Genomic DNA, 26,787 nt, shown 5'->3' on the forward strand with positions numbered 1-26,787 from the left:
AGCCTACAGTGTCTACACCATTGGCACTAGCAAATACAAAACCAGAACTGATGATAGAAGAACATAAAAACCTTTCCTTTAATGAAAGGCAGAAAGGATGGCTAAGTGATGTAAGGAATTCTAGTTGCAGATAAGATTTTAGCTAACACTGAATTCTTTTTCACACTGTATGCTCTATAAAAAGTGGCCATTTCAGTACTTCAGAAAATTGCCTACAAGTCTGCAAAATGCCCATTTTTGGCCAGTGTTGAAGATGAGTTTTGTATTATGCTGATATGTTTAGTCATTTCAGAATTGAACCTTTCAAAAGTTATCAGCCTTTTATCATGGTGATGGAAAACTGTTTTGTATTTCACAGCATTATTATTTTTATTTATAAATGAAAAGGTCAGATACCTAATTAGCTGAAGCAGGAAAACTTGGCCTTTAAACAAGTAAGTGCATCACTGCTGAAAAATAGCACAAGCTCCTTTCTCTGATTGATGATAGCAGTGCTGCTGCTCTGAAGCCTGCACTTAAAACACATGCTTAAGAGACAAAAGTCCATTTCTGCCAATTATTAAAAACTAGTATTACATTCAAGGTTACACAAATATCACAAACGTATTCACCCAGAAGTATGTTAAAGCATCCAGAAACTTTTTTTTTTTGTTTCAGAGATACAGTTAGATCATTTGAATCAATCAAGTAAGATAAAGAGATTACATTATCAATATGCTGTCCATAACCTGCTGTACAAGTTATGCCATAGCTACTTCCTTTGCTTCCTTTGGGCTTCCCCCCCCCCCCCCCACCATTCTCTCTTATTTCAGGAAGAATTTAACACTGAAGTTATTCTGAACAGAGAAATTCCTACCATATAAATTGTTTTGATACAGAGAAGTTTTAATTAACCTAGCTACTATGTCTGATTATCAGCTGTATTTTTCATTCTGAGATCAGCTCTAAAATAACAATAACAAATTACATGAGGAACACATTTCTCCTTCATCTGCTTCTGTATCAAAGCTTTTTTCTTTCTTCTCACTTTTGCAGTAGCTTTACATTATATTTTTAAATTGGGGGCACAGTTGGCCAAAATACGTTTGTGTCCGCAAAGCAAACAAACAATCTATTAATTGTGGACTGAAAACAATTTACTACTTAAGTAGATGCTGATTTACTTATTCTAACTATTTAAGCACTTATTTTTTGCCTGTAATCTGATAAAGTGTTTAAAAATTGGGAAATCAATTCTATCAACAGTGTCACAGAATTCAGAAAGTCATGAACTTTGAAAAACAGCCTTATTCAGGAATACTGGTCATCTTGATCACAGTATCATTAAAATCAGGAGCAATGACTGAGTTGAAGACTTCCAAATAAAGGTAACACTGTGAGGAAGAAAAACTCTGGTCCTGGTTAATTTCTTAATCTTAAATAAATAAATAAATTCCTTACATCACTCAAGTGTGGCTACTTCTCTCTCCTTGGATTGTTCTGAGGCCTCAGTTATCAAAATCCTACTCAGACCAATCTGAGATGACCATGCCTCTTGGTAGCAGGTTCTGAGATTCATGAGAAGTCATAAAAAAGACAGCCCTACTCTCTTCAAATTTCCTAAAAATACACGTTCTTAATGACTAGAAAAATCAGGAACAGAGGAACAAGGGAAAAAGATGACAACATAAACCTCTGTATAGTAGACAATTTATTTGAGCTAGGGAAGGTCCCGTCTTCCTCAAAACAGAAGAAAAATATTCTTCCCTCTTGTGGCAGGATGTACTTTAAAAATATTTAAATAAATGACGCATGTCAAAAAAGCGGGTAAGAAACAACAGTATAATACTCAGCCCTATTAGATGACAGTTAGTGTTTGAAAAACACTAACTGCGGGTGAGCTGTATGCAGATCTTCACATATACTAGCAATACAATTTCTTGAAATGGATACAAAACAAAATGATACGTTTTCTTAACAAGGGAGACAGACCTGAAAAGTATAGTTTACTTACCTTCTCCTAGCTTATTTGCTAGTAGGAAATGATTTATGCATTTCTGCTTTCTCAAATTTTGGTGGTGTTTTTCAAGAAGTAATAGGTTAACAGTGCTGCAATGCTTTGCATTTGCAAAAAAAGCTGTTTGTGTAAAATGAGGTTTTGTTTTACACGCCAAAAAAGGACAGCACTGACATTTTAATTGTGAGCAATAAAAATTAACCAACATCGCAGAAAGTATTTATTTTAAATTTTGGTTTATTTTATTGCTTAAATATAGATTGCACAGTGTATTCTTACATTTACCGAAACTGTTTCATTACGTACGGTACAGGATATATGACCATCAAGACAACGGACAAATTAGCCCTATGCTGATTTTGGACAACAGGCTATTTTTATATTTTGAAATTAACAAAGATTTCATTTGATTTAAAATGAATCACTATCAAAAGCCAAAATTTTTCAAAATGACATGAGGGGGAAGAGAAGTCAAAGCAAAAGCTGGGATACATTGAACAGCTGGATACCAATTTATAAACATTTAAACAGTACTCAACATGTTGCAGATAATACAGACCCAGTATGCACATTCTGAGTTTTAAGTTCTGCAACCCATCTCAAGAACATAAAAAGATAAGTGAATCAAAGCAACTTTATACTGTAAACAGCATTCTTGATTCATTTGGTTTCATTTATTACCTACATAAGAAGCTATCACAACAATACATTTTGCAGTGACTCCCATCTCCTAACTGTCCAAAACAGCCAGAGTGAACCAACTGACAACTTACAGGCTTCCCTGAACTTCCAGAATGGAAGAACTTAAACATCATCTCAGCACTTGGAGTGTTACAAGCTTTTCATTCCCTTCTCAATACCTATACAACACCTGCACTCCCCAAACAAAGCTAGTTTGAACTTTGGAAGCGTGGAAAGCTATCATTAGCATAAATGAAAAATATTTCATAAACACAACAGAAAATGAAACATGTAATTATTTTCACAGGCAGCATTCATGCAACAGAATTGAGAGAAACAATTCTGTATTTACACAGTCTGCATACTGCAAGAGTGCAAACAAAAGTACATTCTATACTTCTTATTCTTTAGACTGCTTATTTTTCTTCTTGTACAAAAGTGCACAGTGTTACTCTAAAAAATGACAGTGGATAAGTGTTTTACATTGTATCCCTAGGTTATATTTACTATTTAAAAAATTACACTCTTTATATAGGTAAAAACTATTATGTCTTACCTTAAAAAAACAAAAAGTGAAAACTAAAAGCTAGAGTGACAACAAGTCCTATTTATATGCAGACTGTGGTCTGATCAGGCTGATACGTTGCAGGAGTAAAAATCACAACGGAATGCTGTAGGTAAAGGGCTGTTTCGTCATCCACTAACAGCTGTGATTGCACTGTTAAACTGAAAAGAAGGTCTCAATTACCTTTTGAGTTTTGCGAATGGTTTCTGAAAGTCTCAGCATGTTATCTCATAGGTTTAAGTAGCTGAAATTTCTCTGCTGTCATGTCATATTAGGCTTTTGAAAGTAGTGCAGTGGAATACTGTACATCAGTTTAAGAATCTAGAAGTTTGTTTCACAGCAGGTGTGTAAATGCTCAAAATATTTAGCAAGTTAGCTGGCTTGCTCATCAAACAATAACCATTTGGACTCAAAATTATGAAATCGTAGATTAATTTAGGTTGGGACTTCTGAAGGTAATCTAGTCCAAGCCCCTGCTTCAAGCATGCCTAAATGAAGCTACATCACTTTGCTCATGGCCTGATCACTGTTCATCTAAACTGCTGGCTAACTTAAATGTTTTATGTTTGATACAGCTATTTGAGAACATTCACTCACATTTGTATCTGCTTCAGTCAGATTCAGATAGATTACAGGACTTCAAATTTCTATTTATGACATCAGCTACAGATACTTTTTGCCTGCAGAATTCAGTAAGACAGCTTTAGTAAAGACAGCTTTGCCAATTATCATCAAAAGCTCAGTGATTTACTCTATCAGTGTTACTGAATTTACGTTTGAATTGTATACTCAGATACATAAACCTATGAAAGTTGCTACATTTTCCTTATTTCCAGTAAGATTTGTGAAATGAAACAAAAATGAGCACACAGATGCATCTCTAAAAATGCTTTTGCTTGAAAACACACGTAATAAATTCTTGGTCTTTAAATGGTTTCATCCGGTTTTCTTTCTACTCCAAAATATCATTAAAAAGCTGTAATAAACTACAGAGAAGCATCCCATAGAATATAATTGTAATTTCTGTATTTATGGTTTAAAATGCCCTCAGTTTATCTGTTGCTATACTAAATATATCTCTCTCATGTATTTATACTAAAGCAGACAGAGCAAAATACTACTGCATTTTTCAAAAGTACAGTCTGTAAACTATACATCTTAAGACAAAAAATATTGCACAATTCAGTGTTTCAAGAGGAGACTTTTCATCTGTTAAGCAAAACACTGACTTTCAGCTGGTAACAGAGGATAGATACTGGGCGTATACATCTAAAAAGCGCGTTATATATAATCGAAAATATTAACAAGTGTCCAATCATTCATTTACTGTACTTGAACACATGTAAGGTATTGTCCCATCCTGTTCCCACCCCTAATATATTCCGAAGTAAAGAAAAACACTAATTATGACAGAGGATGAACAAAAGGGAACTAAGGTTCTGCTCTACTGTTACATGTACTGAGATGAAGCAAGCCAAAAGCATTCTAGTTAGATACATAAATTGAGGTGGAGGGGAAGAAAACGAAACAAAACAGAAAGAAGCTCTAACAGGTCCTGCAATTACAGTACCTGAAATTAAAGGAATTTATAGAAATACAAATTCCTAGAATAACCGAAATACTCATCTATACGGCAAAGCAGATTTTACATCTAACTTTTACATGTACTTAAATATGAAAATGATGGAATGTGATATATAACAAAGCTAACTTCAAATATACTAGAAAACAACCAACTCAAGACAGTTTCACAAGTTTGGCTAAAAAATAATCTGCATTTGGCTCATGTCCATCATTATTTTAAAGTTAATTTAGATGAAATAAACAATAAAATTTGAAAACTCATCTTATTCTTTCTATTGTACTCTACTCTAAATAATGTCCAGCAGACTTCAGAAGACACTTAATACACACAAAGATCTGGAAACTTCATCTCATAGACTGGAACAGACTGGTAATGAGTGTGTCCAGCAGTAATGGTCATCGTTCCTGAGGGGCTAGGTGGAGGGCTGTGTGAGAAGAACAATCACTATATATAATTTATGATTATAAATACTGTTTTCTTTTTTATAATTATTACACTAATAACTGGGAAACAAAAATGAACTTTTTTCAATAACCTTATATTTTACCCTATTCCTGTAATTATAATTAAGTTATCATGCCTCATTATTTATTTGCACTCTGGTCTGAATCAACTTCACTGATGTTACAGAAATAGGAAGACTTTTTTTTTTTTTTAAACTAACAAGTATTATTCATACCACACAATAGATAAGCACAATTCTCTACAATAGTCATGTACTATTTCTTGTGTTTCATTTTTTAAGTTCCTCAGGGCAATGAGAAAACAGCATTTTTCAATACTACTGTTTTGTATAAAAATAATACGGTAATATAAAAACCTTTGAATTTGTTAAAATATAGTATCATAAATACTCTTCATATCTCCATAGTTAGGGGCCAGTTCTTTTTGATTTCAATTGAGTGATTACACTTTTTAAAAGACATTTATACATACAGCACTTATGCTATGACATGGTCACTGGATATTCTCCTCTATCTAAAAGAGTCAAAATAATAACAAGAAAAAGTGACTCTTTTAGAGTAAGACTATTCTTTCAGGTATGTCAATTATTTTATGAATACTATGTGTTTAAGATACTATAACCGCTTAAAAGCGGTCTACAATTATTTTAGAACTCATTTTTCATTCATCACATTCTTCTTGCATAAAACCTTACCGAATGGTGAGTTCCAATATCTGTGCAAGTCTATCATGAAGCAAGTTTGCCTAGAGAAAAAAAAAATTAAGATTTCGTAATTAGCTACTATATATTGAATGAAGCTAAATCGAACACACCAGGCTGACTCAGTGTGTTCCATGCTGCCACGTGGCAAACCTAAGCAGCATTTCCCACTTAGACTTTCTTATACACTCTGCAAGGATTTTAAGCTCTAAAGAGGCACATGAGATTGAATGAGCCTGCCTTAGAGTGCAAGGATTTATATAGCAACTTTTGCTGTTGCAGACTGGAGCTTAACAAACTTCAAAAACATTTAGCTATTCAAAATACATAATGAGGTAAACACTGCTCCAGTTATTCCAGAACAAAATATGAATGAAATGTGAATCTAGGTTTCAAAGACAGTAAGGATAACATTAAGATGAAGAGCATATAAGATCTCTACTCCTTTTCAAATGGCATAAAGGACCAACAGAAATTGCACTTTAAAAAATTGGAATTTCCTAAGATTGATAACAGTAGAGACAATAGCTGAAGATAAAGAGCTGAACAGCGTTCTTTAACGGTAACTGTAGTGATACAGTATCACAAACAACCTTTGGCCAACATATACCCATTAAAGATTATACTAATATCTTCAGTAATGTATAACATTTTTCAGAAACTCACTTTGGTTTCACATTGTGCTGCAATTTCTTCAAATGGTGCTTTTTGGAACTTTTCAATCACAAGACGCCTTTTTTCTTTTTCCTGTTCTTCAAGTCCATTATTATCTTTAAAAAAAATTAAAGATAAATGTAATCTATGTTTATCGAGTACAAGTGATATAAACCTCTCAGTGTTTTGTCTCCATTTACATCATATTTTTAACCTTCAAATGTGCATCATAGAAGCAAAGAACTGTATTTCAAGTGATGCAACCACACCCAAGTGAGCTGTCATCAGACATTTCATCTAATGCAAAACGCAGATTAATTTTTGAGGAATTGGGTTGGGAATGCTAGTTTTGCCCCTATCTCACTACGTGCTTTAATTACCAGGGCAGTCAGGTTTCCTCTTGCCTCATTATCTGGGCCCAAAACTCTGTTCTTACTCACAGCACACAAGAGAAGAGAATTGAGTACCCTCTCTCCCAGTATCACACAGACAGGTAGGCAGGATTTTCTGTCAGAATTTAGACCAGAGTTTGGGAAAAACAAATTCCATCTCCACAGGCTGAGTGAACCCAGAACCAGGTTCTACTACTACTGGAATAAGTATGCCAGAAGGTGTCATGGTCATCATGCGGAGTCCTGATCATGCACCTACTTTTTAGTCTCTCCAGGGATCTGAACGAAGCTCAGAAGCATGTTTACCTGGACTGCAAAGCAACAGAAGATACCTATTTCTTCCCCAAAAGCATGGTTAAGCAGACACTGCAACAAATGACAAACACCTTCGGAACTTCCTGGCATCTAATGAATTTAAGTACTACCAGGATTAGGCAGTCTTGAAAAACTGGCAGACAGAATTAGTGTTTAAAATTTCAATGTTTAAGTGTTTAGGTGGGCTGGATAGCAATATGAAATAAGGAAACTGGTTAATCCCAAGTTCTGCTAGCTGGGTCACTGGTTAGAAAAATCTTCTTTTAATCCAATCAGATATATCAATACATGAACTTGAAAATGGAGTGTTTTTGAAGGCTGCAATCTGTATCTTACAATGTATTTTGTGAATGCATTGAATACCTACCTGAACTGTTTTTAATATATAAAAACATATTTGAGTTGCTTTATAAATAATCACCCCATGGAATTTGGAAATCTTACTTTTTTCATGAAATCTTACTTTTTTCATAGGTTGGCCTGTAAGGGCCAATTTATACATCAGAGGCATTTCCAAATACTTCTTGTTCAGTCATATTAGCTTCAGAAAATGAAAAGGATTCATTAAAATTATAGAAATATTTCAGAAACTTGGAAATGACTGAAGCTTTAAATCAATTTACTATCCGATGAGAAACAAAAGTAATATTTCAATTACATTATTCTAGTAAAGCTTCTTCTCTAGTAATTCCACAGCAATCCGGAAATAAACTGCATAAGCACAATTGTAATAAGTCTTACCAATCGCTTTCTTCAAAGCTTCAAAAGTGATTTCTTCAGTATTATCAATCTAAAGAAGAAACAAAAAACCCTTAATCCTCACATATCAAAAGTTTTGGAAAAATAAGGAATGTGATAAATACAGAACGTGATAAATACAGAATGCTCCTGACGGGCTATAGAGCTTTTTTGCCTTACAAGTTTCTAATTGTTTTGTTAGGAGCTCCTATTATAGCAGAGAGATCACTAATTTATGCTTTTTAGCCACTGTAATGATTGGCATCTCTTAGGAAGTAACTATTTTTATACAGTCAGAACTGATAGCGACAGTTTCATTTAAAGATGACCAGCATTTTTTTACTACAAGACTGTCTTTAAATACCAACAATATATCAAAATATTTATTCAGGCTTAAGTTCTGTCCTAAGCAGCTTCCCCAGGATGATTTATTGAGGAAGTCTGTAGAAAATGAGAGCAGGGAAAACTTTCCAACTCTCTGCTCAAGATGCTCTGTGACAACAATGCTTTGTAAAAGGACTTGAATTTCAACAGAACTTTCCTTTGAGAACAATCAGGTATTATACATACAGGAAAAGTTTTGTTTGTAGTTTCTTATTTCCCCGCCACAGAAGGTGATTTGTTGAAGTATCTTGTGATTTTCATACCTTATCCTCTGTGTTGTTCCCAGGCAGAATATCCACCTGAATAGATACTGTGTCAACAATGCTCTTCCTTCTGGAAAGTCTGTCTTCATCTGAAAGAAAAACAGTATTTTCTCACTTTTATAACAGCTGAAACACGAAGAATCAAATTTCTACATGATTTATGATAACATGATTTTTTTAAAGATTTCTACAGGAAAAACGACCAGTTACTGTTCTGACAAATCCTTCCAACTTTCCCTTGAAAGTCCACAATTTAAGAACTTGAGATGAAATCTCATTCAAACACACAATACCAACAGAGCACATGATGATACACTGCTGTGAAGCAGTTTACAAAAGCCTGAACTTTTTCACTTGCTTGTTTTGAAATTGAAACTTTAAGATCGTAGCTTGAAGGTATCCTGAAACAGAAAAGGGGAATCACTTGAAAGTGACTCACTGATGAAAGAAGTAAAGACTCCCGCATGGAAACAAAAAACAATTTCTCATTATTCTTGTTGTTACAAATATTGTATTGGGTGATTCTAAAATCTATTTGGTGGAAAAAGGTATTCTGACTCATTCTGACTTTCTTCAAACATTTTAGGAAGTCCAATGGCCCTGAAAAAGTTGTCAGTATAAGACCAAGTGTGCTTTTATTAAAAGGAATATCATGATTTCATTAATGTGGAAGTAGGTCACGCTCAAATGGGATCATCAATAGATGGATTTCTCTTTTGTGACCACATACCTGAGAGATAATATAAAAATAATCATTTCTCATTTTAGACCTTTAATATATTAACATGAGATAAAAACAACAAGAATACATTTAAGGATATGTCATGATGGTCCTCTGACAAAGAGACATCCTCACTTTCATGCATCTGATTTAATAAATCATGAATTGCCCTGTCACATTTTAGATTTTAGGTGAGATCAAGCCATTTGGAACTGGTCATTGTTATTTTGTGTTGACAAACTGCACTGCACAGAGTGAGAAGCATCTACATACACTTGATACTACACTGAGGATAAGGAGAATGACAGTAAAATTCCTCTCCACATGGTATTTCATAGTCCTTTTTTTTTTTAAAAACACTTTTGAGCAAAATGTTTTTGTAGTGCAGATATTAAGCATAAACAAGCACAATTCATTCCACTAGATCCAAACATAGTTATATTAAAAAAGTTTCAGAAAAGTCTTATAAATGAAATGCCATTTTAAGATCAACAGGCAGTGAAAGAACAAATTTAGTGAAAAAGACCCTGAATTCTAGCTATCTGATCCTCAGAATCCCTGAGCTTTTGAAGAACTAATTTAATTTTTAAGCCCTGACAGCTTAAAAACACTTTCCAATACACGAAGTCTGAGGGCAACATGTCCTCAAGAGTAAATGCAAGACAAAACTACATCTTTGCTGCCACCTTGCTGCTCTCTCTGTAACTGACATGCAAACAACAACAGAAGACACATTTTTAGGGCTACTTGGCATATAACTCTTTTTTTTTTTTTTCCTTTAATGGATGCCTCGCTGCTCTTGCCCTTCACTAATTTCAGCATATGAAGTGAGTAAAAAAAAATCGTGAAATTTGCATTTTTTTCTGTTAGATTAAGTGATAACAAGCTCTTCTCGACACGCAAAGTAGCCCAGAGGCACAGCAGCTGGCAGGGTATCCCAAAAATGCAGCCAGAGACACAAGCCCCGTCCCCCCAGGGCTATCCCAGGAGAGCGTCAGCCCATGGGCCGGGGTCACGGCAGCGGCAAGCAGGGAAAGTGCCCTGGGAGCCAGGTCTGTGTGTGCATCTCTGACGGGGAGGCACCAGGAGGAGTCGGCTATCAGAGGGACCAGAGAGTCCAGGCCAACTCCTGGCAATACTGTGGGATCTGGGGGTTGACTGAGAGACGTGGAGGTGTTGGGCTGTGCAAGGGGGACTCTACCAGCTACCGGCTGGACCTGAGGGCACCAAGCTGCGGTGGCCTTGCCTCCGCTGGGCTGCCGTATTCGGCAGCTCCCTAAAATTTTCCAGCTGAGAACAGCCAACGAACATCCGTGCACTGAGTATAATTTAGGCACTCGAGAGCTGGTTGATTGCAAAAGGCTATTTGTCAGGTACATTTTCAGCTAGACTACATGCCTTACTTCCAGTGAAGAAAGCAAAATGATTTGTCCTGAATAAGCAAAATTAAAGTAATTATCTAATTGGAGTATTTTGAGTGAGCAGTGAAATCAGGTTAGAAGTTTGCCACACAATAATACAATTTTATGAGTTAAAATGTATGTTTAAACATCATAAGTCTCCAAACAATTTTAAAAATATAACTGATAAGCCATTTTTGGTCTTACTACCTCTATAATGCCCACCAGCAAATTTTATCAGGACTACTACTTTCCAAAGTACAACCCAGCTTCCAGCAGCATTTGTTTTCCTTTTCAAAATAACAACCAACCATAGGCCTGAAAAATAAGCTCCTCTCAAAGCATGATTTAGTATGTGGATGGATTTACAACAGTATGATGTTCTAAACATAGACTATATTTTAATCATATAGATATTAATCCATTTGGAATGAATCAAAAAAATTAGTTTCCACTTTAAGGACCATTTACATTGGCAGAACAGAACGATGGGGAACAAACACTACATGGAACAGTAGGCTGTTAATAAGTCTATAGTGTTGAGTATAGCAAACATTTTTGCTGTGAGTAAATACAGCAACTTACTTTGCTGTAAGTAAATACATTTTTCTAATGAATTTTTTCCTCTCAAGTGACTGAAAGTTTATCATACCCTTGTACTCATGTAAAATAACTATTAAAATGAAATAAATTCCCAATAAATACATTAGTCACCACATTATCCAATTTCAATTTATATTAAGTGCTTAGAAGACATTTCTGTTCAAACACAAAATTTAAGGAAAAAGATAGAATCCAGAATCTCTGCTGTTCAATCAATCTGTTCTGACATTGTCTGGATGATAATTAAAATAACAGATAATAATTAACTGTCTCACTCCTTGCAGTGGTCATATACACTAGACTGGTGAAAGTTTTCCATATAATACAGTAATAAGCAAACAGACTTTTTTTTTTTGGGGGGGGGGGGGGAGGGGGGGGAGTGTGACATTAAAAGTTTTGAGCCAGATCTTGAACTGTGCTGACAGTCTCATCTACGCAGGTCGCCACAGATATTGGTTTAGGAACTTTATTTTCCTCAAGGATCGAGAAAGGAAATTTTACAGCCTGCCCCAATGATGTTCTCTGTAGTGTGGGGGGGTGGTAGGGGAGGGAATAAAACCAAACTGTGCACCTAGAGACAAAATTTATTTTACTTTTTTGGTTTACAATACAGAATCTATCCCATGCTCAATTCCTGCATTTGCAACTCACCATACTCTTTGGGGAGAACCCACAGGGAAAAACTAAAGAGAAAACCTTAAAATACGGAATGTGTGGGCAAATCATCCTTTAATTTAATATAATACAAGCAAAAACTAAATTGAATTAATGAATAACAAATTGAAATAACAGAACTGAATGAAAGCAAAAGTAATTGGTATTGTATTTACGCATCGTCATATTTCATTGAAAACCCCCAGTTTTAGAATTTACTATGGATATAGAGTAAGATAAACCACCATGCGTGAATAGGTGACAGATTCTTGCAACTTCCCACCGAGTTCTTGTAATTTCACTACAATTTCATTAAAATTCATTACAATTTCATTTCTTGTCATCAGAACTGTCACAAAAATCAAAGCTATGGACCTACCACCTGTTCAGGGAAGGAAAATAGGAAGCTGCCAAATTTTAGAATTCCAAATTAAGAGCAAACACAAAGGCAAACCTTGCAGCTGCAAACATGGCTACAGGTATATCAGGAAGGAGATGTAACAACAAAAGCAGAAGGAGAAACTAAGTACAACACAACTTCTGGCCTGCTTGTCTAAAGGCCTTCTAAAAGCACAGTGTGTTCAACCAGGCGTATGCTATCCACACACACCACAGCTAACAGGAGAGCAGGCTGACCTACAGCGCTTTTACCTTTCGACTTGTGCCTGCATTTACGAGATTTTTTGCTTGATGGAAATAGAGCTAAATTAAAAAAAATACAAATAAAGAAACAAATATATAAAAGAAATATAATTAAGTGTACATTTAAACATCAGCTATCCCTTCCCTAAAAATAACGAAGAGAACAAGGTATGAAATGTTGCAAATATGAATGTTTTATGAGTACGTAGAACATCAACTCTTCATGAATACCAAAACCTAATATGAAAGCAGAAATGATCATAATTCTATCTCTATATGTCATTGTTAAACATTAAATTCTTAAAGTTTAGGAATACTAGAAATATTTCGGATGAAACCTTCTTACTGTTTTTTTTGAGAAATTTGGATTCAACTATAGCTTTCAGAGTAATATATAAAAAACTGATTCATCTTCTATTGAAGCTATTGAGATATTTCAAAACACTATATTTTAGCATTATAATGTAACAGCAGAAATGAAACATTTCATTCAAGTCAAAATTAAAAGTTTCAGAATTCCAAAATATTTGCTTTGGTCCCGACTTAGATAAATTAAAACTTTGGAAGCTCAATATCGAGCAGGATCAGTGATTAATTATCTTGAAACCAGTTTTGGTTACTCTTCTTTACAAAACTTTTTTTTTTTTTCTTCCATGTACTCTAATATTTAGCATTAAATACAAACATTTCTCATCATCCAAATAAGCAATTAATCACATACTAGCAGCTAAACTTGCTTAACCTTTCTCATGTCAGAACTTATACAGCTTCCTGGGTAGGAATAAGTTTTTATGAGGGTATCCAAGAAAACTCTAGCAAGATTGTTTGTCTACAAAGATATCTCATTTCCTAGAAGAAGCTTAACTCTTCACATAAAATCTCAAGCAGACTATCCTTCTCATTCAATTCTTATTTACTCAACACAGTAAAAATTTGAAAACAGAGCCTTGCCTTATTTGGCACCTACCTCTTCCTCCAGTAGTAAGATATACAGCGTTAAATGTTTTTTGAATGTTAGCGAAATAATCAAGTACAGCAACATTTCCCTTGTTAGAAGAAACCATCCCAGCAGCAGAGAATATAGACATTGCAGCTGTGCCTCAGAATATATCACTAGGTTGCCTGCTAGTACTTGGGGCAAAACTAGATCAGTTGTTCTGGAGAACTCATGCCCTCCCATAGCATCTCTCCAAAGAAAACTTATTTGAGAGCAGGCCACAATGTCCTTGAACTGCACTGAAAGGGTTACAGATCTGATATTCGCTGTCTGTGTGTATCACGTTTGTTTATATGTACAATCTACAAAAGATAAAAGTCATTTTCCTGGAAGGTACTTTCATTTTGACTTATGCTTCAGACTGGGATGTTTCAAAGTCCATTACAATAACAACCTGTTGTGTACATTCACAAAACACATACAGTTAGTAAAACAATTTCTTCAAACAATTTTGCAGTAAGTTGCTCAACTGGCTTTTAAAATAAAAGCAGAGAGCCCACAGTCATACACTAGGTAGTCACTCGCATACTATTTGCACGCCCATCTTGGGTAGCAAGACTCCCACAAATCTCTCTCAGGTGCACTCTACCTTCAGTATGTTATCTCACATGTAGCTTGCTAGCATAGATATCCAGTGAAGGCAAACATAGAATTCTTGATTAAATTACCATCTGCTCATTGAGAATTTGGCTAAGGCAAGTAACTCCAGTCAGCATAAAGCCTGATGGCAAGAGCTTGTGAATCAGGATAGGATATGCTCCTTCCAGTGACTACATAAAAAGCGTAAAGTATACTGACTTCTACAGCCCAGCCTTACCTGCTAGCTCAAGTTAATACAGAAACACAGTAATAATCGCTACTGTCATATTAAGTAGTCTTTAGAAAGCAAAGGCTTCTTCAAAAAAGAGTCTAAGTGGGCTCAAGAGCTTTCTTGCCCTGCCTCTTGAATTTAGGTGGAAAAAAAAACACCAAACAAACTTGAAAGATGTGTGAAGTTGAAATGTTTTAACAATAATACAGTAGCTCATAAAAAAAAAAAATCTTGTGAAGAAGACAAAGTTACACAATGATAAAATTTTGTTGCCAAGTACTGAAATTATATTTCATTTGATGTGGTGACAGACAAGACATTAAGAAAGCATTCTTAATAACCGGTACTTAGCAGTTTTGCCACTAATCATCACTTACCCGTTACCTGGGGTACATATGGAACTGACAGTCTTTCCACACTGTAACCACTGCCGCCTAATGATTCCGCAATCTTGTTTGTGAGGAAAAACAAATTTTTTTCATGCTTCTCTAAGGATTTTGGAAGACTGTTAAAATACATATTTGAGGTTATTATCTAACAATAGAGATTTTTTCATTAAGTGAAATATTCTTCCAAAGTCTACAAGCAACAAGAAAAGGCTCAATGGTGATGTTCTGATGAAAATAAAATTTGCTCAGTTATTTAAGAATGAATGTATACCCCAAAGCGAGTCCACTGAACAACTCCGCAATACCTTGAGTTACTTAACACATCTTGATCATCTGAAATACATTCCTTACCTACTCTATTTCTTTAGAGAATATGCTTTCTGATTTACAGAGAAAACTGTAAAAGTAAAATAATTTTGCTTTATTAACAGTTAGAACAAGCATCATATGATATAAATGCAAGCATCTCTCACTACAGTAAAAAAAAGCTGAAAAAAAACAGAAGATTTTTTGTACATGTTTTAATGCTTGATTTTCTTCTACTCTGTACACAATTAAACCTCCATACTGCATTTCACAGACACAGCATATTTCAAAGATGTGCAATTTTTAATAGTAAGATAGGTATTTCAGTGTTAATTGATTAACATACTGAATTCTACTTACTTGCATTTGTCTTTGAAAATTGTTTCCGGTAGAAAATAAGGTGCTTCCAGACTTCTAGTTTCAATGACCTGAGAAAACAAGACAAATAGTATGAATGCAATAGTTCCATACTTATCTCCTCCAAAGAGCAAGCTGCTTAAAGTTCTGCTGCAGATTAAATCCTTCACTAACATTTACCTCAATACAAATGAGGCCTTTAATAATGTCTTTTAACCAGAAATGATGATTGTGGCACTCAGCCTTTAAACTAAAAATCTAGTTCCCATGCTCTTGTGTACGTCAGCATTGTTTTACCAAAGCCAGTAAGGCTGGAAAGTCTTATACCAGAGGGGATTTAGTCCATTATATGTAGCAGCATAAACAAAGTAAAACTGCTATACCGTGGGAGAACAACATTCTGTGGATAAGTTTACGAGTCAGCAGGTAATGCCACCAGAGACAGAAGACAAACAGCAGCGTTGGTGGGCATAAATACAAAAGGCCAATTCTTAAAATAAGGGGTAGGTGAAGATTTGCTTAATGTGCTTAAAATTATGCTAATTTTTTTGAGGAAAGTGCCATTTATAGCTAACTGGAAAGGCAATTGCTCCAGAAACAATAAAAAACACAAATTATGCAAGCAAAATGAAGACTTGAAATAAAAAGAAATGATAGTATTCTCATCTATTTTACCTATTATGCATAATTTTGTTATATTATTTTACCACCATGTTCCTCATTAACACACGAAGTCACAGAACACAAGCAATTACTTAGCAAAAGCTGTTTACTCATTTTGCAATAGGACATACTGTACTAAGTGACTGAAGTTACTTAATTATGTGTTACCTTGCTGACATGCTGACAAAAGGCAGGGACCGCAATCATCTGACTCAGAAAGTTTAGGTACGCTGCAACCAATGCCATGACACCACAACGATTAAACACTGGCAGATTATCCTCATTGATGATTGCAATGTCCTGAAACATAAAGGACAACATTAAACACTCCAAAGTTAACAGGCTGTCCTGAATATACATAAGCAGTAATTATTAGTAATAACATTAGCTGATACATGATGACTATCTAGTATTACTTGGCATTTAATACTTTCACCGTACAATCTTGGCATGGTTATTTAGCTCCTGAACTAGGTAAATATTGGTCTGGAGTTAGAGAGCGTGAAGGCTCCAACCCCTAGGAGGGGGAATAAATCTACTCAACTCAAATTTTATTTCATAGGAAGAGAGCACACAGTAATGACTGGTGGTCTCTGGCCCTTAAGATCCCCGTAAGGACCACCTGCTGTTCATAAATTTTTTTCAGGAAAGTTAGAAACAGTGGTTAAAAAAAAAAATCCCTGTTGTGAGTCATCAGTACTAAACCATAACAGGCAGTATTTAATGTTTATTATTAACATTTCCACAGTAGCAGGTAAGTAAGAATTGTTCTGTTTTTTTCGAGATAAGGAAGCAGAGAAAGGCAATTTGCCTCAAGACCATCTAGTAAGGCAACATTGTGGTCAAGATGACTGATCAGGATCCCTTTTTAGTCACTTTTTCTTCTACATCAATCTGATTCTTTTGTGTTTCCAGCTCATGCTGTCTACATTTGCTAACCTCTTTTGTAAAAGTGACTTTTTAGGAAAACTACTTTACAATGCAGATGCCAAATAAACTTCATAAAAGAGATGTAGGAAAGTCTTTCAAAGAAAAACATCTAAATAAGTGCCTTTAAGCTTCCCAAAGATACTGTGCAGCTAGTGATGTTTAAAACACATATTTAGGTTCTTAATTACGAATTTAGCACCAGTAAATAAACAAAATGCAAACTCAAAGCTATACCTGAAACTTCTTGTCTTCATGCTGCCATTTATTCTTTTTCATGCATGTTTCCCAGCTTCGATAGCTAACAAACATTTCCAAACTTGGACTAGCTCCTTGCATTTATGAGAAAACTAATTTGAGACTGTTAAAGCTTAGGATTTGAACAAAGCCATTTATTCATATACCCTGTTCACTCTCCTGGTGTAGGAGTTAGGAGTGGCAACTCAGTTGATTATCAGCTTTCCTAGATACCTCAATCTGTGCCCCATGGACCATTTCATTTTACACACATACGTAACAAGATTTATCTTCCCCCACAAAATTTGATAGTCTTATGAGTTAACTTGCCAGAGTTCCAGAGACAGAACACACGAGATGGAAGCACTCTAGATGCATCATCTGCACTTCTCTTTGGTCAGCTTAAAGGTTTATGTTATTATATGACAAAATCATGGTTTATATTTAAACTAATATTTAAATCATTCCTCAAAAAACCCCCCTTTTTACTGTGGCTAAAACAAACAAAAAACAATAAAACCCTCTATTTTCTAGCATAAGTAATTTCAGTGCAAGAGTGAACTGAGAATAGAGGACACAATTTTATTAAATTTCCATGACACACAGCAGCAGTATTTTTCAGGCTGCTTTAATTTTGACATGGATAAAGCTACTAAGTTCTACAGTTTCTCCGAAAACTGCATGCAAGTATAAAATATATGTTTGATTCTGTATAAGAAATGTCAAGAAATAAAGCCTCTCAATACACTAGCAGAACTTTAGTATAGGTAAGATTAAATAAGCCTTTTTCTAACCAGTCAATTGTCCAAAAGCTTTCTCCCAAGGCAAAGACATAACGTTGTTCTATATATTTTATAATAAATACTGAATCAAGATCATAGACTGTAAGAATACCTTGTCAATCTATTAATGCATATATCAGTGATTCTTGGGAATGCTTCAACAGATTTCTGCATCTTCTATATTTGATGAAGAATACATACTGCAGGATTCGGTAACAAATCTGATCAGTCAAAGCTTCCTTATTAATAAATATTATGTACATATTGCACATCGTTAAAATCTTATTAGGTCTGAATGATGTAATTCCCAATTTGAAGACTGATAATACAAACAAACAAAAACATTTACAGCTCTATTCACAAATATAAATTATTAATCAATGATCTCAATGCTGATCAAGAATCATACCTGCAAAGCAATAGCTAATCGAATAAGGTCAATAACCACTTCTTCATTGGCTAGTTCAATTGTGGTAAGAGCTAGAGATGTAAACAGAAGCTCAAAGTTCTTTTGGAAATTATCTTCTTCTTTACAGCCTAAGTAGATGTGTCTGTACAGCTGCTGACCATGCTATAATAAAAAAAAACAAAAAAAACAAAAAACCCATAGTAATTTAGGTTAGAAGGGACACACCTAAAGGTCATCTAGCCTCAAGTAGGGCTAACTTTGATGTAAGATCATTTTTGTTAGAGAATTAAAAATATAAATATACATGTACATGATTAATCAAAAAGATCACTAGTTTACAACCATGACAGCTATTTCAAATAGGCAGCTGTTTGCTAAATACAGTACTTACTTTTTCTTTTTCTTTTTTTTTTTTTTTTTTAATATAGAAGTACACAGACGGGCAAGATGATGCAGGAATGTGCACATGAACACTACACTGTAGCAGATGTTGACATTCAGTTCCTACTGAAATATTCAGAAAAAATTCCCAATTTATCAAAAGGAGAAGAATGAAAAGTAGATCTTGAAACATTTTCAAACACTTAAGTAACTGAGGAGCTTCAAGGGTTATCTATGCTGTCTAGGTTCAGACACTTAATTGGTACATTAAGCTTCTCACACAGCAAACTGAGAAAGAAGCTTTTCTACAGGGTGCTTCAGAAGATGAACAAGGCTTACTTACCACTGAGCATATGGAGGCACTAGCTCCAGTGAAGTATATAAGTTATCTAAACTTTGGTAGTGAAAGACCCTCAAATACAAAAGTGACTTTTTTTTCCCCTCACTGAACAGAAGACCAGATCAAAGTAACACTGTATTTAACCAAATCTTTGCAAAGAAACAATTATTTCAAGACAAAAAAAGAAAATACAGAAAGACAGGTTAAGAAGCAGGTTTTGTGTGCAAGACACTGCTCAGTACCTCCCCACTATGCTTAATCTGTACAGGATGCAAGTCTGTATCACTTGACATGATTATTTTTCAAGATATAAAGATTAATGCTTAAACTCAGAAAGTCATAGCTCAGCTTTAGAAGGAAAAATAAAACTAATTTGTAATATTTGTTTTTCAAGCATAAAATATTCACTTAAGAAGTAATAAAGATGCTGTTAGTCTTTTTTTGTATTTCTAAAAATTAAATCATAGTTCTTCAAATATATCTGGGGGACCAACAGTGCTATGTATCCAGTGCTGTATTTAGAAAAAAGGGGAAAATGGAGCTATTAGCAAAGCACAAAAGCTACTATGAAATAAGCATAGTAAAGGTTAGCTGTACACTAGGCACATCACATTTGGAAAATACAAGTAATGACATAATTCACCACACTGATAAAGAAAGTCCCCAGATATGAAAATAAATGCATTATATGGACTTTCTAGAATACACAGTATCTTTCTAGGAAGACTACAAAATGCAAGAACTTTGACATTTCCCTAGTAAGACATTGGCTACCATTAGCATCTTTAGTTAATTTAAATAAGAGAGCAAAAACTGTCTTGGAGGAGGTAGACTCGGATGAAAACAGTTTAGTGCCTACATCTTGCAGAACTTCACCTAATTTCAGGTATCCAAAATGCCTAAGTTTGATACACAGTTGTCCTAGGTTTCTCATATAACACAAAGTTAGTCTAGAAAGTCATTCAGATCTTAACGGACTTTTGAAAGTGCTTTACCTCACTCTCTTGATTATGCAAGAAATCTGGGAAGAGCAGGCTCACTTGTACATCTGAATTGGGTGCCTAAAATTAGGTCTATGATATACATCAAAAATGGTATCACATAAATAATTATTGAATGAAGTCATTCCACAAGGTTAAGAGTTTTCTAGAAGACTGCACAATCTTTTCTGAACCTGCTAAGAGACTCCTCTCTCCTCCTGCCCTCTTTTTCAAATGATAGTGCAATCTAAAAATTCAGATATTTAGTTTCACAATTAAAATTTTTATCTAGCAAAACCAGTAACTAAACTCTTCCAAACTGTTTTAGATCCTAGATATTAAATTGATGAAATTAAAGTTAATTCAGTGTTTACAAAGACACATTATGAATAATTGCCAATGTTTTAGTATGCTTTATATACATGATATTATAGTATTAACCAAAATATGTTTAAATACTGTCGGGCGAGGGAAGAGTTAACAGGACTGAAAAAGTCTGCCAACTGATATGCTCAAGGCTGCAGACTAGAAGAGCTAACGGCTAAAGAGCTCTGCCGCCTGACAAGGCCAAGGGATCCGCATGGACCCGCAGGGAGGGGAGAAGCGATACGGAGGTGCTGTGGTCTTGCCTCGCTAGCAGGGTCCTTCCAAGCAGACAAACAGCCCTGTTGTTATGAAACCCGCAGAGGTCAGCAAAAGCAGTGTGTGCCCAGAGCCCCAGCCGTACAAAAAGACACTTGGCAGCTAAGAGAGTTTGAGCAGGAACGGGAACGTGACCTGACCATCCTCTCCGGCTGGACTGTGAGTATCCCCCTCCTCCTGCTCCCCTTTTCCTGGGACGCTGGGTTAAGGTAACTCCTTGAGGTTGAGAGCCCTCTCACTAAGAGAGTGAACAAGAAAGCTTTCAAGTAGGGATAAGCAGTGCTTCCAATTACTAGTGCAGTAACTGCCGGTTTTGGGTTATCCTTTCTAAATCAGTAATTGCATTATTTCAGGCTATCCTTTCTAAATCAGTAATCGATGATTTTGCGTTATCCTTTCTGAATCAATAATTGATGATTCCGGGCTATCCTTTTTCGGGTTATCCTTTCTAAATTAGTAATTGTATTATTTTAATGGATGTTACTAATCTAAGAGCTTGTGTGAGGAAGTAAACAGTTTTTTATTACGTTACTGTCTCAGTAGTTACTATCAAACCTTTGTAGCGTGACAAATACATTGAAAGGAATATTAACTGTGCAGGATATGTGTTCTTGCTAAGTAGGTAATGCTACCTGAAATGTGCACAACTCAATTTTGCATATTATTTTCTATGTAGTATTTTTGCTTCTGGACAAGTTAAATTGCAATTCTTCTGATTTTTATAATCACAATGTTAAACAAATTTAGGTCTCTGAAGACATGCATTTTTAAATTTTGTAACTAATAGGAAACAAAAACAAAGCAGCATAGGACAGGTGTGAGAAACGAATATATTTTTCCAGACTGGTCACAATGATAAGCATTTGACCTCCTTGTACTAACTTCTGTAATTGGTACTTTTGTTTACAAATATATCTACACAGATAGGCTATAGTCAGGAAATAGGAAGTTCTCAGAGAAAATGATAGAGTACATTAAAAACTATAGGTATTCCTCCCAAGTAGAAGGTAAGGTGCTTAATGTAAAGAATAATTCACTCCACATAACCATCATCTAAAAAAAAAATAATCAGTTATTACTTAAGCCAGATCTAATCTATTTCCTTAACTGCCAGACAAAACAAATTGAAGAATTTCTGTATGTTCACATACTTCAGGCTTTACTGGGAAGTTACTACGTATTTGTGGCAGGAAGCTGCAACATTAAATACAAGGTTTCTTTAGATGGTTTCTTTGGAACCAAACATACTCAGAAGTCAATTGGCACAAAGTCTTGTAAAAACAATCTTGTAAGGAGGCAAAATTTTTCTTCAGAGTTAACTCTGATATCTTTACTTCTTCAGACACTGTACCAAGTAGTTTTTTAAAGAAGCCTTTTCAATAATGATCTCATGAAATGAAATACATGTCACAGAAAGAAAGACTACTACTCTAAACTGAGTTTATACCTTAGTTCAGCTTTTATAAAAAACATTGAGAATTAACTCTGTATGAAAAGATCACACTGAGCGTAAATGAAATGCTCTAGAGAGATCTAACTATATGGAGCTCTTTCAAAATCATGGTTTAGACATAAACTGTTCAAATTCCATATATGTAACAATTTTCACCGAAGAGCTAACTGCAAATTTTATTCCACAGAACCATCTCTAAAGTGCCTAGAGTACCTCAACATTTAAATCATTGAGATTTGAATAAAAATACTTGAAAATGATATTGGCAACTTGTTGCAACAGAGCTGTAGAAGAAAAGCAAAGCTACTGGTTCAATTACTTTATCTTCTTCCTAGATGGAAAAGTTAACTTTTTCTATTACCTTTTTCATGAAGCTCACATCTTGCCTTGAAATTTTGTCTCGTTTTATCTTTAGATCAGAAACATCTGGTATTATTCTACAAAGGAACCAAGATGTCATTTTAGTGAAAAGAGGTTGCAAAGGAAAAAGATGATGTGAAATACATGAACTGTTCAAATAAATCTTGAAGCAACTTCCACTTTAATTATACAAGTTTAACAATGACATTCAAATTTCAGTTCAAGAGGGGGAACCATAAATGCAATTATGACAATCACAGATTCCCCCCAACACCCACATAAAATACTATATTCTGTCTTCCACAAAGCAGATACCAGTTACAAAGTCAGTAGACTAGCAGCTATTTGGAATGATCCTTTAATGTATCATGCATTAAGGCTTACCTGTGAAACTCCTTCCATCAACAAATGGCACTAAGGACACTGTGCATTTATCACAGAACATTAACATTTAATATTTGGGGACAAAATGAAGAATCTACATAACTTAGCATTCAGATATTTGACTAGAATTTCAACTACGCCAAAGCAAATGAAGAAACAAATACCGTATTCCTCTGAGTTTTGCTCTGTTGTCATGCCGATCAATGAGATTATGCAGGATTTCCAAGACCAGCTGCCTTAGCTCAGAGTCCTCCATAAGTGAAGGCGACAATAGTGGGTCCAGAAACGGGGCAGGAAGTGCATTAGTAATAGCTGTTGCTTTGTATCCTGAAGTTACCTGTTCATTGTTGAAGTAATATTAATGTGTGTCGTTATTACACTACAAGGATTACTTGCAGCTGCCATTCACTTTTTAGTGGGCTTTGTGTGGCATCTGGGAGGTGGATTCAACTGGAAGTCCGGGATTAATTTTGAAAATTCCTAACCTCACCATTGACTTGGAAAGCCTTTAACAATCATGTTCAAATGAACTCCCTCATCTGTTTTTAAGTGACTTTTCTCAGGATCTCTTCACTACCAACATACCCCCCCAAAATAAAGCTACTATTCATGAAGTTCTATTCTTGAATAAATATTCATGGAGGGAAAGGGGAGAAAGCCCATGAAAAGTTGGAGGAGGTAACAATTTCTACAAAGAATTTTCCATTTCAAGCTTAATCTAATCTCTGAGCTGTTCATGTATGCTACCAGGTATGCTCTTGTGGTGGTGGTGGGGGGGAAGCCTACAAGTTATTTTTAAACTAATACTAACACTGACCTGCTTCATTCAATTATTTTTCTTCAAAACAAGTACTGTAGATACATAAGAATGAGTTTACTTCAACATGACAATTTAGATATTAATCAGGTGAACATTTACAGCAGTCAGAAACATTTAAGAAGTTAGTGCTCCTTAAATGGGAGATTACCAAAATATTATGACCTCAAAAACAAGACAGGATTCAGAAACTGCCAAATACAAGCCATCGAGGATGAGGGGTCCAAAGTAATACAAAATTGAGTTACAATAAAAATGCAATCATACGTTTGTCAAAGACTTTGAATGATAATTCTGTCTTCGTTATGAATTTTCCACACCATTACAGCTTTTACATGTGAAACTGTGTGCAAGCACCAGTCCTAAAAGCATAGCTGAATAGATAGAAGGGAAACTGTTTGGCAGAAGAGCACGAGGGCATTAGTGATGCCACATGAAGGAACATGATTATGTTCTTTGAAATGGAAAACTAGTTTTACAAATAGTAAGGCTGCAACTAAAAGCGTGTATTTTTAATGAAGTGCCAGATTTTAATTGCCTGTACAACTTCAAGTTGTCCACCTATGCGCATGCATGACAACAGACTGATTATGTTATCAAGTATTATTCTTTTCCTAAAGAACATATGATAGTGTTCAGTTCAGCACACAGAACATGCAGGGTTCAGCAATTTCCAGTTCTTTATTATGTGCGCAGACATCTTATATACCACCATAAAAACTTTGCTCCTTCCCACATCTTTTCTGCAGTATTTACCAAGGTCTGAGTAATTCATAAGCTTGAAAACATTCACTTTTACATCTTTGTGCAGTGAGGGGATTTTGCTTTCACTTTATAAAAGAGAAGCCAAAACAAAATTTTAAGTCAAAAGTGTTCAATTACTTTTATAGCACAACTTGAATCCCTCACAGCCTGCTTACAGGCTATGCAGCACTCCAAATAATTAAAAAAAAGTTCTCACTGACTTCAATGGAAATTTTTGAGACTGGTCAGATAAATATTGTCAGGGACAGTTTAGGCATAGCTGATCCATCTTAAAACGAAGACCGTGTACAAGATGACCCCCTGAGGTCCCTTCTAACATGTTTTCTATTATTAAATTGCAGCTGTGAAGGGTTCAGGTCTACTGCAAGCCAGGATTCAGGATTCCATATTCTGACCTGCAAAGAATGGTTTAATTGACTTGCCTAGCACTACACTTAAATTTCATGGCAAAGCAGGGACAGAAACTCATTTTCCAGAAAAGCATTCTACTGCTTTAGTCATGAAACCATCCCCCTTCATACTATTTTCCCCTCCTCAGGCACTAAACAGCTTTCAGCTTTTGCAACAAAATAGGCCAGGATTCTACAGGCAACAGCCTGCTTTACTACCAAGTTCTGGTTCTTACTACCATTAGGATGTACCTCCTGTTTACAGAATAAACCCAAGACTTGTGGAAAAAACAGCCAAACTATCGTGACACATTCATGCCATGAGGACAAAAGGCGGCTGCACAAGCAAATTACTCTAACCTTGGATTTGTTATCTTATTGTCACTCAGAGTATTTTTTGCAAGCAATGTAATATACATCTATTAAAATTACTGCCAGGACCAGAGAGTGCCAATATGAGGGTTAAAATTGCAGTTCAGGAAGTTCCTGACAAGTGCATCCTAAATCTAGTTTCTGAAACTGAATCCTTAAGAGGTTGACAGAACTAAGTCTCTAGGATAATTCCATCAAACACAACAGAAAGAATTTAGCAGAACTTAGCTCTATATAAGATATATAAAAATGCCTCTAGATGTTGTTCAGCCCTGGTGCTGTACAAAGAACTAGCAAATGAAACTCCTTTTGACTCCTCCCAAATATGGTTAAAATATAATCTTCAAGAATGCTCCAAACTCTCAGTCCTACCTGGAGCATAGAGAAGTACCTCAATAGATCACTTGCACTTGTATTGGTAATAGCTACAGAAAACGTGCATGGGAACCACAAACAAGTTGTCTCTTCTAGCTAGGAAGGGTTTCATTATTTTAGGCATGCATAAAATGCTGCAAAGAGGTCCCTGGTATTTTCCAGAAATACTATTTGAAGGTTAAGGTTTGAAAAATGTATTTGTGATAAAACATTTAATTATACCTTAAAAGAAACTGAGAAATGCTAGGAAGGAAACATCTGACGCTTTAGGCTTGGTGATGGGCACCCATCATAGAAGCATTGTACTTAAATGCATAAGTATATACAGTGAAACACTGTGTGCTTATAACATATACTGAACAAAGAAGGCTTACCATAAGTAAAGACCTCAATAACATGATCTGAATCCTCCTTGTTCCCAAATCCCTACAATCAGAAAAAGCTGGAAATTAGTTTCTTTGCATATCTTCAAAGTACTATTCTACTGCAGATGACATTCTCATGGCTGCTTGTTTGCCAACTGAATACAGCTATCATGGGAGGGCAATGCAGAAGGACCACAAATAAGGGGAAAATGTCTCCAAATGAGGTGCAATAACTAAGTGTTTCTGAATGCGATATTTACAGCAAGACTTAAGAAATACATACAACATACATAAAAATAAGTGATATATGTGGACCAAATCTAAATCTTCACATATGCCATCTTAAAAATCTTTCACAGCTGAAATGCTCAACTGATACATGCTGAGTTTCATTTTCAGAAGCACCAGCGCTCAGAATTTTTTCTGAATTAAAGTGTGATTGAGTCTATTAAGAATCCAGGACATTTTTTCTTCAATAAGATACTGAAACTTTGAGAGTTAAAAGAAAGTGAGCTGCAAAGTTAGCAT

At 35.2% G+C, this 26,787-nt stretch overlaps 1 protein-coding gene across 5 annotated transcripts in view; it reads right to left on the reverse strand.

Annotated features, from left to right (window-relative positions):
• Nucleotides 1–3,280: 3,280 nt before the first annotated feature.
• Nucleotides 3,281–26,787, reverse strand: part of EFR3A (EFR3 homolog A) — an 82,734-nt gene continuing 59,227 nt past the window's right edge. For all 5 annotated transcript variants that reach the window (XM_067290154.1, XM_067290153.1, XM_067290150.1 and 2 more), the window contains 12 exons: nucleotides 26,269–26,320; nucleotides 23,341–23,513; nucleotides 22,794–22,869; nucleotides 18,637–18,798; nucleotides 16,450–16,581; nucleotides 15,622–15,689; nucleotides 14,944–15,071; nucleotides 8,739–8,827; nucleotides 8,095–8,143; nucleotides 6,659–6,762; nucleotides 5,987–6,036; nucleotides 3,281–5,251 (listed from right to left, as the gene is read on the reverse strand). In XM_067290154.1, the coding sequence (XP_067146255.1) occupies nucleotides 5,146–5,251; nucleotides 5,987–6,036; nucleotides 6,659–6,762; nucleotides 8,095–8,143; nucleotides 8,739–8,827; nucleotides 14,944–15,071; nucleotides 15,622–15,689; nucleotides 16,450–16,581; nucleotides 18,637–18,798; nucleotides 22,794–22,869; nucleotides 23,341–23,513; nucleotides 26,269–26,320 (1,189 nt within the window). In that variant the 3' untranslated portion in view covers nucleotides 3,281–5,145. The remainder of the gene's footprint in view (nucleotides 5,252–5,986; nucleotides 6,037–6,658; nucleotides 6,763–8,094; nucleotides 8,144–8,738; nucleotides 8,828–14,943; nucleotides 15,072–15,621; nucleotides 15,690–16,449; nucleotides 16,582–18,636; nucleotides 18,799–22,793; nucleotides 22,870–23,340; nucleotides 23,514–26,268; nucleotides 26,321–26,787) is intronic.

Source organism: Apteryx mantelli, chromosome 2 (assembly GCF_036417845.1).
Source record: "Apteryx mantelli isolate bAptMan1 chromosome 2, bAptMan1.hap1, whole genome shotgun sequence".
NCBI lineage: Eukaryota > Metazoa > Chordata > Aves > Apterygiformes > Apterygidae > Apteryx > Apteryx mantelli.